The sequence below is a fragment of the Bufo gargarizans genome, chromosome 2 (genome assembly GCF_014858855.1).
Source record: "Bufo gargarizans isolate SCDJY-AF-19 chromosome 2, ASM1485885v1, whole genome shotgun sequence".
NCBI classification, from domain to species: Eukaryota; Metazoa; Chordata; class Amphibia; order Anura; family Bufonidae; genus Bufo; species Bufo gargarizans.
In genome coordinates this window covers 629189940-629204405 of record NC_058081.1, presented here as the reverse complement: position 1 = coordinate 629204405, position 14466 = coordinate 629189940, and the positions used below count along the sequence as shown (strand labels likewise).

The 14466-nt window shown below is 43.4% G+C and overlaps 1 protein-coding gene across 1 annotated transcript in view; it reads left to right on the top strand.

Moving 5' to 3' along the window:
* The window catches only part of ESPN (espin), a 250967-nt gene that overhangs the window by 169596 nt on the left and 66905 nt on the right, over nt 1-14466 (top strand). Inside the window, 1 exon segment of the mRNA XM_044278364.1 lies at nt 10952-11116. Within this exon segment, the coding sequence (XP_044134299.1) occupies nt 10952-11116 (165 nt within the window).

Here is a 14466-nt window from a genome sequence, read left to right as displayed (position 1 = left end):
AAGAGTTAATGTAATTTGAGAGGCTGGATTGAGTGAAACAGGTGTGCTGTGCAGAGGTGTCATGTAACTCTTGTCACAGACGGACAGGTATTTTCGTGACTGCAAGCCAAAGAAGACACAAAGGTAAGATCATTTTCTTTATTTTTTTATTATTTTTTATTTCTCATTATTATAGTCGAAGGTCGCATTGGCATTAACCTTAAGGAACAATTTCCCAGTTAAATATTAACTTAATTTTTTTTTACCAGTGGGTGATGTGTCTATGCATTATATACGGCTGGTTTGGTGAAGAGACGTATATGTTATAAATGGTGCATTTACTATATTACTATAGATGACATGATAATTCTTTGCAGTACTTGTATGAATTTTGAAGATTAGATTATGGAATGCTAAGTAACCCTTAAGCATTACTGACAAAGTATTTCATTTAGATTCATCTGTTCAAAAAACCTATTCTTTTTTTTATTTGGTATAAAAGAAAAAAAAATATTTTTCAAATGAATGGATTCTGTCTAGATGAAAACTTAGCATATTACATTGTTATACTACTTCACTTAATACATCCTTAAAATAATTAACTTTTTTTAATAGATATATTACTGGCAATATACAGTAATGTAAGACTTCTTTTATTTTAATGTATAATTTCGTTTTTATTAATGATTTAGCTTGGTAAAATATGTTACCTGAAATGTATTTATATTATGAATTTCAGATATTGTCTTTCTTTGTATTTGTAGACTTTTGTGGTAGTTGTATCTTATGGATCTTATTGTTGAACCAAATTATGTTTTTTGCTTTTTTTATAATTGTATATTTATTAAATCATATAGAAATGACAAAGCACATCTACAATAGATTCATGCACATTAATAAAAGGTAAAGGATGAAACATGTAAAGCATCACATTCATATTGATTGAGCACTTATAACACTCGATAATATTCAATGATAGAGGAAGAGAAACCGAGCAGTGATATATCAATAAAGTGTACTAAGAGAAACTGTGTCTATCTTTAATCAGTCCAAAGTAGGACTACTGAGCAGCATATCCTAGAGCAAAAAGACATCAAGTAGTAGTAAAGGTGTCTTAGAGACCCGAAAGCCCAGAGCTTCTCAATAAGTAATGCTTCATCAAACTAATAACCAAAAGACAAGACAAATAACAAAGATAATGACACAAGGGGGGGTGGGACACCTCTTTCTCACAAGGTCATTAAGGTTGCCTCGTGGCCCAGTAATTATATCACAGGTCCCATATGGCGTTGAAGAGTACAATTTTGTCTTGAAACATGGCCATGGATTCCATTGTTCGGACCTCTGTCACTCTAGCGTACAAATCAGAAACCCGTGGTGGTTCAGGGCTTTTCCATGATCGGGAGATTAGACAACGAGCTGCTGTTAGTAATAACTTAAGTGAGTGTTTTTTAACTTGAATGGGGACCACATTAAGCAGGAAGGACATAGGGTCAGGTCGGATTTCCACTGCAAAAATATCACTCAGGAGGATGCCTACTCCGGTCCAGTAGGGGCATATCTTGGGGCAGTCCCAGAAAATATGCGTCAATGTACCCCTATGCAGCCCGCATCTCCAGCAATCTCCCGGGACTACTGCGTTCATGCTATGGAGGAGGTCAGGAGTGTGGTACCAGTACATTTAAATTTTATATTGGTTCTCCTGGTGAAGTACCGACATAGAGGATTTCGCTGCCCCCCTCCATATAAGGTGCCAGAGTGCATCCGGTAAGGCCCTCCCTAAGTATTCCTCCCACCGTACCATGTAGGAATGCCTTTGAACCCGATCAGGGAAGGGAGTCAGCAATATGGAGAAGATCTCAGAAATTAGACCCTTTGCGTGTACCCCTTCCCTGCAAAGGCGTTCAAAGGGAGTCGGGAGGGAGACTGTGACCGCCGAAAAAATGGACTATGCAAAGTGACTGATCTGATTATAAAAGTAATTGGAGGAGGAGGGGAGATTATATTTGGTCTGGATGGGTAGGAAACGGTAAAAGGTCCCTAGTGAAGGGTCCACGATATCTGCAAACCCAAACACTCCTCGCTGAAACCATGGTCTCGTGGTGGACATGGTAAGACTAGTAGGGAGCATAGGGTGATACAAAAAGGAGGTCATGGCAGAGTGGTTAGAAATCAGAGGGAACCTACCACTGCACAGTTGCCATATGAGTCTAGTGCAAGCCATGGGTACTAAGAGATCCTTAACTGGTAGGATCTTGTAAGATCCAGACCATAACATAGAGTTAGGATGCATAGGAGCTAGCCAGAGTCTTTCTACCTGCATCCAGACAGAGTATGGGTGCAGGGAAGCCCAGGCCGTGACAGAACGTAGTTGGGCCGCCCAGTAATATTTGGACAAATCCGGTACCCCTAGTCCACCCTGGTGCTTACTAGATAGAAGGATTGACCTTGGGTTTCTAAGGTCTCAAAAAGATACAGAAGCTTGAGCAAGATCGTCATTTTAGTCGCAGCAATACGTCCCATGAGAGAGAGTGGAAGAGCGTGTCATTTGTCCAGGAGACCCCTGATTTCCGCTTATATGGGTGGGAAGTTAGCTTTATAAAGGTCCCCATATCGGGGCGTAAGGTCAACACCCAAATATCGCAGGGAGTCCGTCTTCCAGTGGAAAGGGGAGTTAATCCTGAGAGAGCCCAGGGCCACCTGAAAAACATTAAGAGGGAGGGCCTCAGTTTTATGGGTTTTGACCCTATACCCCGAGAGTCGACCAAATTCCTGGCGGATGGAGTGGAGGTTTGGTAGGGAAATATGAAGTTTGGTAAGGGTAAGAAGGATGTCGTCTGCATATAGCGATACCTTAAACTTCCTGTCCCTGACCATAGCACCTCTGATGTCTAGACATGCCCTAATTTTGTCCACCAGGGGCTCGATAACCATGGCAAAAAATAGGGGAGATAGGGGGCACCCTTGTCTCGTTCCATTAGCAATGCGTATGGGTCGAAATTGAGCATAAGGTAGCTTGATTGTCGCTGTGGGGGAGGAGTATAGGCTACGAATGGCCCTAACGAAGGGACCAGAAAGGCCATATGCCTGCAAGGTAGCAAAAAGAAAAGGCCAACCTAAATGGTCGAACGCCTGAGCGAGATATGACATCTATCAAGTCAATGCTTCTTCGTGTGTTATCGGCCCCCTGACGGCCTGGGACAAATCCTTGTGGATCAGGGAGGGGAGAAAAACTGTTCAGTCGGGAGGCTAGGGCCTTGGTATAAATCTTAAGGTCTGAGTTAAGCAGGGCAATGGGCCTGTAATTTTGGCACTCGTGGGGATCTTTCCCAGGTTCGGAATCATCGTGAGAAAAGAGTGAGACATTGGGGCAGGTACTGCATTGCCAGCTAGAAAATGATTAAAAAGGGTTACTAAGTGAGGGATTAGTTCGGCCTTGAAAGTCTTATAATATTTATATGAGAAGCCATCAGGCCCTAGGGATTTGCCCTCAGGTAGATGGTCCACCACTTCCCCTATCTCTTCCGGTGTTATCGGACTATTAAGGGCGGCAAGATCTGAAGTCGATAGAGTAGGGAGGTGACAGGAGGCCAAATAAGACTGGAGTGTACTATCTCTAAGTCTCTCATTTGAGGGGAGGTCGGAGGGTAGATTGTACAGGAAAGAGTAGTAGGTCGAGAACCTTTCCGCTATCACTCTGGGTTCATAGTGGATTGTTCCGTCATTCCCCCTAATAGCACTCGGATCCGTTTGGAGATTGCGGTTCCTGAGTTTTCTGGCCAGTAAAGTAGGGGGTTTGTTCCCCCAAACATAGTAACATTGTCGTGTGTAAAGTAGTAACTTGTTGACACGACCTAAAGCTAGACTCTTCAATTGGGCCCTAGTATCAACAATTCATCTCAGTATGCAGCGTAAGGGGTGAGAGGCCATCTTGTCTTCTAGTGTTCGCAAGCGAGACGTAAGGGTCTTGACCAAAGCAGTCAAGTCCTTCTTTAATTTTGAGCTTATTGCAATACAATGTCCCCTCATGACCGCTTTATGAGCTTCCCACAAAGGACGGACATCCCCTACCGATCCCTCATTCAGTTCAAAGTACGTTTTCAGGTGTTTGCAGAGTTCCTCTCTAGTGAACCAAATTATGTTTTCATTCTAAATGGTATTTTAATTTCTAATCTTTTTATTGTGACCTGTCATGTAGTTAGATATACATTGAATAAAACTAAGCTCTTATTTTTGAAAATGTGGATATTTTATGGGATTACTGTGCAGCAAAAAAGATTATTATTATTATTTTTATTTAGAATCTTTGTGGGTATTAATTGTTCAATAAAAGATCTTAGGTCATACAAATGTCTGTATAAAGGGCTCCCTGTAAATTGGAGTCTTATACTCATACACTATGTTACTAGACACATTTTTGCCCCTTTTTCCAGCTTTTATTTTTTATGCCTTTATAAACTTCTACAGTGTTTAATATATGCCACATCTTCAGCCTGAACGAAGCCTAATTTACCAACATCAGGAAATACAGTAGGGGATTACTTTTTAACTTTTTGATGTTTCCAGATAACAGTGCTCAGATAAAGGTTAACATACATGTAGTTTATACATTTACATGCTAGCTACTATTCTATAGATATATGACATAATCTTTACTGATTAGCATTATGAATTGGACATATTATGGCTCAATGGATCGGACCTGATTAGATGGCCTAGTGATGATTGGGTGATGAATGAGTGCATCTCTAGGAAATGGTCTCAAGTACTTCTATAAGATCACCATGACAATACAACAGGGTTGTCAGCACTATTCAGGATAGACCCACTATTCATGAATGTAGCAGAAAGCTGCCCATAGACCGTTATACAGCATATGTCCTCAAAAAGATTTTGGCCTGAACGATCTTTACATAATCACCTGATTATGGCAGCATGGTAACTCAGTGCTTAGCGCTGATACCTTGTAGCCCTGGGGTCCTCTGTTCAAACCTCTGCAAGGACAACATCTACATGAAGTTTGCATAGTCTCCCTGTTTTTGTGTGAGTTTCCTCCATGCGAGTACTCTGGTTTCTTCCCATCCTACATAACCCTCCCTGTCTTTTAAGTTCACTATATGAAAAAAGTGCATTACAAATGTTTGTGCTTTAGGGGGAATAGGAGAGAGATTTGACCTCTGCACCAGTGCTGCCAAAGTTTGCCAGACGATTGAGTGCCCAGTCCTACTGGCTTTGCTGTACATTATCATAATTTATAAAAGTGTGGTTTGCATTGGTTTGCATTGGTTTTTTAGTTTATGAATTCCCATCTTTTTGAGTAGTTTGAAAGAATCTTTGCACATTTCAATGGGCCAGAGCTACAATATCATATACAACCCATGGACAAGAGTGGCGCTGTTTCTCTAAGAAAGTAGCCATGTTTTTCTAATCTCCAACAACTCATTTAAGTTAACCTCTTTGCTTTTTGGGAACTGGATGACAGCCAATATATATAGCCATTACAAGTCCTCTGATTGTAATGACTGACATATCAAGGTTCCCCAGACTCCTTAAGGGCAAATTTACCATCATAAACACATCCTTGTATGAAGCATCCATGTTCCCATTGCTGCTTTACTAAGCTGATTTGGAAAACCGATTTGCATCTACTGTATTAAAGGGGTTGTCCAGGATTTTACCAGTGATGACTTATCCTCAGGATAGGTCATCACTATCTGATCAGCGGGGGTTCGATGAAAGTCAGTTCAATGGGTTCACATTCACTTCAGTGGGTGCAGTACTGCAGTTACCCGATCTGTCCACTACACCATGAAAGGAGCAGCAACTTCTGGTACAGGAGCTACTGCAGACCAGGCCCTTAACGCCCTTTAAGAAAACCTGTAATGGTGGCTATATTGGTTGCTATCAAGCTTTCCGAGTAACAGGCATAAATAAAAAATAGAGCCATTAAGATGGAGACCTAATATGGATTTTAAAAGGGTGTGATGGAAGTTTCATGGCAGATGAAATCAACACATTCACTACAACCAATACCATCTTCTGATATGGGCTCAAAATGGCAGGCTCATCTGTGTGTAGGTGATGGGTGGAGCTTAATCCAAATCCTGTCTTTTTAGGTTAGTGTATAGGCTTTAGGTACAAATCCCACAGATAACATCCACGCTGCCTGATTTCATTGGCTCTTTTCAGTATGTATATTATTTTCGGCATTTTCCTACGCCCTACTAACGTATTACTGGCTAATTACCCAGTGTTAGGCACAAATCTAACACGTACACGAACTTGATGATAAACCTCTTTGTACAATAATCAGTAATCAGTAAAAAGCCGTATCCTGTTCTTCTTGATTTAGCTTTGCCGATAAGCCAGCAAAATATGCAAAAAGTGGATTTTACATGCTTACCAGAAAGTCTAATTTACTTAACTCAACAAACGCGTTCAGCTTGGTATTTACTTAGAAGAACCTAATTATTGTGTAGTTCACACACCTTCCTAAGTTGTTAACTGTCTCAGCACTTAACCTGCTAGAGTTATTCCTCAGCTCAGTAGAAAGCTACAAAGATCTACCGTACATTGTCCATAGACATAGAGATATGGCATGGACCTTGGTCTCTAAAGTACATTTCCATCTCAAAATTACCAATAATTGATTGTACACTGCATAGTCATAAGCATCTGGACTCGGTTCAGACTTGTCAGCCAACCCACTGTGAATAGGCTTCATAGACAGTAACAGTAAAGTGGATCATCTTGAAGAGGTTGTGGCTTTCATTGTGGCATTGAAGGTTTGTAGTTGGAGACAGGGGCATAGTTATATGGGATCCAGAGGCAGCAGTAGCACCTGGGCACTGGTGCCCTGTTACAGATTTTCCATTGGGGCTCCAGGAGCTAGAAGTTACATCTCCTGCTGGACAGGTATGGACTCCTAGTGATGTGTTGGAGAGGGGGATTCCAAAAGCCACCTTGCCTTGGGTACAAGAGAGAAAAATGATCTGTTGTCTCATGCCAACATCTCTTGGCATTATCATAGGATGAAGACTCTCTGACAAGTCCGTTCACCACATTTCAGCTGTACTAGACCTTTCTTGGTGAATTATAAGTTATTGTGAATTAGAAAAGTCAGTGCAACAGCAGCCCAGCTGCAGAGCTCCTAAGCTCACAGAACAGTTACTGGAAGAAACGTGAATGCGTTTCTTCCTGGGATCTTCGTCATGGCAGAATTGAGGCTCAGATTACTGTGCAATTCTGAGTATTGGCTACAGGGGTGTAAAGTCACTGCTACAGAACCATGAAACAGGGGAAACCTGTAGGGTTGAATAAATATATATATTTTTTTTAAAGAAGAACACTACTAGATTCACCATGAGAATTTATTGCACTGTGGATGCATTTACAGATCTCAGACGTTCGACCATAAGTAAGCATGGATAGGATTCAAAGGTGTAGCTAGGGGTTCAGCACAGGGAGAGGCAAACTGCATATAAGGCCTGGTAACGCAGAACTTTGACTAGTACCAATACTATTAAATAGTGACTGATTGATATTCCTATACTGTTACTGAACAGACTATTATACAATTGCAGTGAGCCAGGATGGGAGAACAGAGGAGAGGATAGGAGCGACAATAACAAAGATGGCAGTTCTTATACAAGTGCAATCTCCACAGTTCTTACAGGTTGCATGACTGCAGTAACAATTAATAGGCCAAGATTTCTCTTTAAAGCAATTTTCTACACACTGCACTTCTCTAGCTGACTTTTGCATAAGCAACCCATATTCTTACTACTGTATGCAACCATGGGGCAGACCCTAACATCAGACTACGTTCTTCACCTTTTTTTACAGGTTGCCATACTCACAATTCATGTTACTACAGGTTTCCACTACAAGATGTAGTATGGTGGGCATATCCATATACTGCTTTTTAGGTTTGTACATGGCTGGAAAATGTCTGCTATGGAGTCTATAAGCATCTAGTTAAGCAATTTATCTCCACAGGGCTTCTACTTGCACCTATTCCTCACACTGGTATGCTTTTCAAATATATACATTCTTTTCTCTCTTTCTTGTGAGCTAGTTTTCTTAGGGCTGTGTTCTGCTATGTCAGGAAACACTACAGTGCACAGATATCCACTCTCTACAGTAATCTTTAATTTTCTACCTGCCGTAAGTACAGTAAGTGCACATACCACATACAAACTAATTTTTCACCGTTTTTCACAGTACTGCTAAATTAGTAGCGGGATGCTGCACAATGACCACTATTACCCTCATGCATTCACTCCAGAGTGGTGAATACCAGTTCTGTACAGGTGCTCTGCAGGCCATACAAGTCATTATAATGCAGTAAAGATACAATGACTTACAGTTAACATGTGTGTTCTCTGGTTGTAGTTGTTCACATTTCTTGTCTTTTCCATCTGGCCCAGACCACCATGACAACTTTTTCCAGCCACAACTTGTGTCTACAGAGTCTGCAACAGTGACATCTTTGCTCTTCACTTTTCCAGCATCCACTCTCCCTTTTCCCCAACCTACAAACATTCTTTTCTACTGTAACTCCTCATTCTGTGTCTCTAGCTGCTCCATTACTTACGGTATGGCCCAAAATATTTCACTTCACAAATAGTGTCATAACTATAATTACTTCATATGTCAGCCAGAGATGCCCCCAAAATAATAAAAACTGCACTCACCACTATTCCCTGATAAGTGCTGCAACTGAGGCCCTGCACAGTTGCTTTCCTGGCTCAGGCAGCATGACGTGGTGATATTAAGTCTAATAAATCTAATAAAAAATTAAGCCCCGATTCCTAATGATCCCTGTTTACATTTATGTTAACCTTTTTAATCAGGAGTTCAGGTATTTTTCATGCCAAGTGTGGCGCAGCATTGTTCTTGAACTCAAGAACCCTCTTCTCATATCCAATATTCAGAAGTTGTCCTTTGATTCTGTACGTAACTTTTGCTCCTCAGTCTGATATATGGTCTCATCAGAACTATGAAGAAATTATTTTCAGTAGAAGATGACATGCGTGACTGGATCTCATCAACTCCTGTGTTAGAGGCAATCTTATCAGGAATTATTGATTGCACCAGGGAGCTCTCTGATCAGTGTAACTGCTAGAGAAAACCAATATTGTAGAGGCTTAGAACTATCTGCCTCATGTTAATGGGATTTTCTGGGTTCAAGATATTGATGGCCTGTCCTCAGGAGTCAGGATAGACTTTCAGCACCCCCCACCAAGGGGCTGCAGAACTCTTGCTAAGTGTGGCCTCTTTATTGTTTATTTTGGTCCACCTACCTGCATTCCATCTACTTTGTAGCAGTTCTGCAGGTCAATCCCCTGTTTGAAGGGGCACTGGTGCGAAGGCTGCAGCCTCTTTACACTATACAAGCACAGTATCATACATTGTATAGTTGCTGTTCAGTTGAGTTGGTTTGAGCTGCATATAGGACATGTTACATGACATGACATCACTGGCCTAGGAAGAGGCGACGGCTCTCACTTGAGTGCCATGGTGTCTTTAAACAGCTGATTGGTGGGGGAGAGTTGGACCCCCAGTAGTCAAACATTGATTACCTGTACTGAACATAGGTCATCATTATTTAAATCCCAGAAAACCTCTTTAAATAGACTAATGGCAAAATGAAAGAGATTTAAGTTTTTGGTCCAAAATGGGTCTATAAAATTTTTTTGTTAATGCATTTTTATAATTATTATTATTATTAGATCCAGAGTTGAAAGTAATTCTGTATGATGATGATTATGTTGATAGGTGTTGGTAATTGCTTCCAGGGTCCAGTCTATTCTGAGTTTTTGTGCTCTCCATGTGGTTCCATGAATTAACTGAATGGATACTGGTTTACCTTGGTGGTTGCTGGTTTCCCAAAAGCATACAAGCAACTTAATATCTTCCCATTAAAGTAATTTGTCTGGTTTGAAAACCCAGTCTAATATACAGTACATTTCTGGAGCATTCTGGGTTCCTCTATAGCATCCTTATCAATTAGCCAAAGCAGAGAGCATCTTTGTCCCTGGATGACCCAGAAAATAATGGACCCCGCATTATAGTGACAGCCCATTGGAAACTGTGTAATGCTTTATTGCTCCTGTGGGGGCACTGCAGAGAAATTAAATATTTGCTTCCAGATTTCCACACAGATTACAGCAGGTACTTTCACACTAGCGTTTTTCTTTTCCGGCATAGAGTTCCGTCACAGGGGCAAAGAGCTGATCAGGCATATCCCCATGCATTCTGAATGGAGAGTAACCCGTTCAGGATGCATCAGGATGTCTTCAGTTCAGTCGTTTTGACTGATCAGGCAAAAGATAAAACAGTAGCATGCTACGGTTTTATCTCCAGCGAAAAAAACTAAAGACTTGCCTGAATGCCGGATCCGGCATTTTTTCCTATAGAAATGTATTAGTGCCAGATCCGGCATTCAAAATACCGGAATGCCGGATCCGGCCTGCGCATGCGCAGACCGGTAAAAATGTGAAAAAAGATACAAGATGGATCTGTCTGTCCGCATGACAAGCGGAGAGACTGATCTGTTCTTGCAATGCATTTGTGAGATGGATCCGCATCCGGATCCGTCTCACAAATGCTTTCAGTCACATCAAAATCGGCGGATCCGGCGGGCAGTTCGGACGACGGAACTGCCCGCCGGATCACACTACCGCAAGTATGAAAGTAGCCTAAGGAAAGCTTCTACCAAAACAATGTGTCAAAGGTAGACCCTTGATGTTTCATGCGAGCTGGATAAGATGTGAAAATCCTGTGACGATCAATGATCAATCGTGGTTATTTACTCTAGGTGGAATTTTAATAACAGACACACACCTATAGTGCTTTTGCATTCCTAGTAGGTTTACTATGTGGCATGAATTATACTGCTGAACATATTACTTTGTCTTAAGTATTTCCAGCCGTACAAGCTTGTTAACTGTGTCTTTTGTTTTCATAGTTGACGTCACGTGAAGGCAGTCCAGAAGGGCTTCGAAGGGCCGACTCCTGTAGAAAGTCAAGAAACTTCAATAAAAAGCCCAGCACAGGGGATTACTATAAGTACCTAGGGCAGAACACTTCAGAAGCACCACCAGAGCAGAAAAAGATGGCACATAGTGAGGAGGTATGTTGTAGATATCCATTGAAAGGATGTCTGAATAAGTATTTTTTGATTAGCACCATTAAATGTTCTTGATTAATGGAAAGCAATGTAAGTGTTTGGGTGAATACTAGAGATGAGTGGATTAAAAAATTTTGATTCGCCAGTTCGCCAATTTATTATTTTTTAAAATTTGGTTCGATCCGAATATATTTGTCGCAAATTTCATTAAAATCCGCTATTCCCTGGCTGCAGAGAGCCTTTATAGTGGTGTAGAACACTGTGCCTTGCAGTAACACCATAGGGAGTCTGCTGTGGTAGTGAAATAATACTGTGAGTCCATATGACATGCAGATGACAGGCGTCGCTCTTAGAATCACTGCACACTTCACTTATTTGGGCAGTCACTGGGCCAAAACTGACCAAATAACTTAAGTATGAACTCAGCCTTACAGGTCGATGTTAGCGCCAAGAATAAGCGCACTCCTTTTACACCGTTGTCAGCTGATTCCACATAGATGTCTACAGAACCTGTTCTATAAAACGCTTATACAAGTAGAGCCCCCGACAGAGTGGAGAGGGTGTCAGCAGTAAGTTTGTGTTGACGTCACTGATTATTTATCCCTTCCTCTGATCTGTCAGAACAATAACCCCCAAAAAACGGATCCTGTCTGTTGAGCATCCGGCTTCACTCAGTCATTATTTGGTCAGTAATCCATCAGTATCGCTAATGCCCAAAAAAACAGGAGTGGATCCAGAACAGAGATGACACGTGAACTGATTATTTGCATGTCTTCTGTGTTTTGTACCCACTCCTGCTTTTGGCTACCAAATCATAAGCCAATTCTGATGGGACCATACAGGCGTCTTATTTTTCCTTCCTTCTGACATATCAGAAGAAGGGTCATATAAGTGATGATGTCAGCCAAGCCAAAAAGGCTAAATAGTGGCTCAGTCATGAAGTGGGGAGGGTGGGAACAGTATGAGAAGTCCACAGAGTGGCCCTATGACATAGTGGTGAGGTGGAAGCAGCATGAGGAGACCACAGAGTGGCCCAATGACAGAGTCTGGAGGTGGCAGCAGCATGAGGAGACCACAGAGTGGCAAGGTGACATAGTGTGGACATGGCGGCAGCATCAGAAGGCCACAGAATGGCAAGGTCACATATTGTGGAGGTAACAGCAGCATCAGGAGACCACAGAGTGGCAAGGTGACAGTGTGGAGGTAGAAGCAGCAGCATGAGGAGGCCACAGAGTTGCAAGGTGACATATTGTGGAGGTAGCAGCAGCATCAGGAGATCACAGAGTGGCAAGGTGACATATTGTGGAGGTAGCAGCAGCATCAGGAGACCACAAAGTGACCCAGTGACAGAGTGTGGAGGTGGGTGGCAATAACAGTACTCACTGATGATAGTGGGTGTAAGAAGGAGCACTTGGCATCAGATGTGTCCATTTTGGACCGGTAGCGAGGGTCCAACAAGGTGGAGAGCCAGAAGTCATCCCTCTGCCGAATGGTGACAATTTGGCTGTCACTACGCAAGCAAGTGAGCATACATCGGGCCATTTGTGCAAGTGACTCGGAGGGACTCCCTGCCTCCATCTCCACTGCCACGGTGTGTCTGGGTCCTCTGCCTCCTCTTTCTCATCACACTGTAGCTCCTCTGGCTGCTCCTGCTCCTCCTCTCTTGTCACCTGTGTAGCAAAACCACCCATTTCGCTACACATTGTTTGTGCTCCAATGTCCTCCTCCTCCTCCAGTTCAGCCCCCACAGGACTCATGTGGCCGTGAGATCTAGGCGCCACGTGTCCAGTCCCCTGACCAGACAGATTTACCAGCATCTGTTCCAGGACATGAAGCTGTGGAATGACATTGTTCATCCCGTAGTCCTGGCGACTGACAAATAATGTGGCCTCCTCAAAGGGTCTGAGCAAATGGCAGGTGTCACACATGAGCTGCCACGGGCTGACATCGAAGTTACACAGGGGAGTACTCCTGTCCGCTTGGATCATCAAGAAATAGTTTATGGCCTTTCTCTGTTCATACAGTCGGTCCAACATATAGAGGGTGGAATTCCAACGGGTGGAAACTTTGCATATCAACCTATATTGGGGGATGCCGTTCTGTCACTGAAGCTCAAGGAGGGTGTGCTTTGCTGTGTACGAGTGACTGAAGTGCATTCAAAGTTTCCTAGGCATTTTTAGGATGTCTTGCAGATGGGTGAAAGACTTCAGGAACCGCTTGACAACCAGACTGAACACGTGTGCCATGCAGGGCGCATGGATCAGCCCTCCTTGATGCAGCGATGACACCATGTTCTTTCCGTTGTCGGTCACCATGTTTTCAACTTTAAGTTGTCGAGGAGAAAGCCAGGATTTGATTTCTTGATGAAGGACACAAAGCAGTTCCTCCCCTTTGTGACTCCGTTCGCCCAGGCAAATGAGGTGCAGAACAGCGTGACACTGCCGTGCCCTGCACATGTGGTATGCTGGAGGGGCACTGTGAATTTTCCCGGCAGTGGAAGCTGAGGACACGGTGGAGGATGAGGAGGCAGAGGCGGACATTGTCGCAGGACCAACGGCGTGAGAACGTGGAGGCGGAAGCAGCGTCACCTGGCCAAATTGCTGGTGTGGCTGTGCAGGAACCACATTCACCCAGTGGGCCGTAAAGGACATGTATTGTCCCTGACCGTAGTTACAGCTCCACACGTCTGCGCTGCCGTGCACTTTGGCAGACACCAACAGGCTCAAGGACTGGCCCACCTTCTGTTCTACATGTGTGTGCAGGGCTGGTACTGCCTTTTTGGCAAAGAAATGCCGGCTTGGGACTCTCCACCTCGGCTCAGCACAGGCCATGAGTTCTCCGAAAGGTGCAGAGTCCACCACTTGGAAAGGGAGGGACTGCAGCACCAGCAACTTGGACAGGAGCACGTTCAGCTTCTGCGCCATTGGATGAGTGCACGCATACTGTTGTCTCTTGGCAATCGCTTCAGTGATCGATTGCAGATGGAATGCGTGATGAGGAGTAGGAGGAGAAGGATCAGGAGCATCAGGACCGGCAGATGATGGGAAGGACAGACAGCTTCCTTCTGCTGAGTTGGTGGAGCCTTGACTGCCAGAAACCGGGTGCGTGCCAGTGGGTGATGCAGCGGTTGCTGCGGCAGGATGGACCACCACATCGGAGCCACAGTTCTCCCAGGCCACTTTATGGCAATGCTGCATATGTTCACACAGGGTCGTAGTGCCAACATCAGCACCCTGGCCACGCTTCACCCTCTGCCCACAGATTCTACATACAGCCACATACACCTCCTTCGGCGGCTTGAAAAAAAACTGCCACACCACTGAGTAGGTGATTTTACCCCCAACACTAGGCAC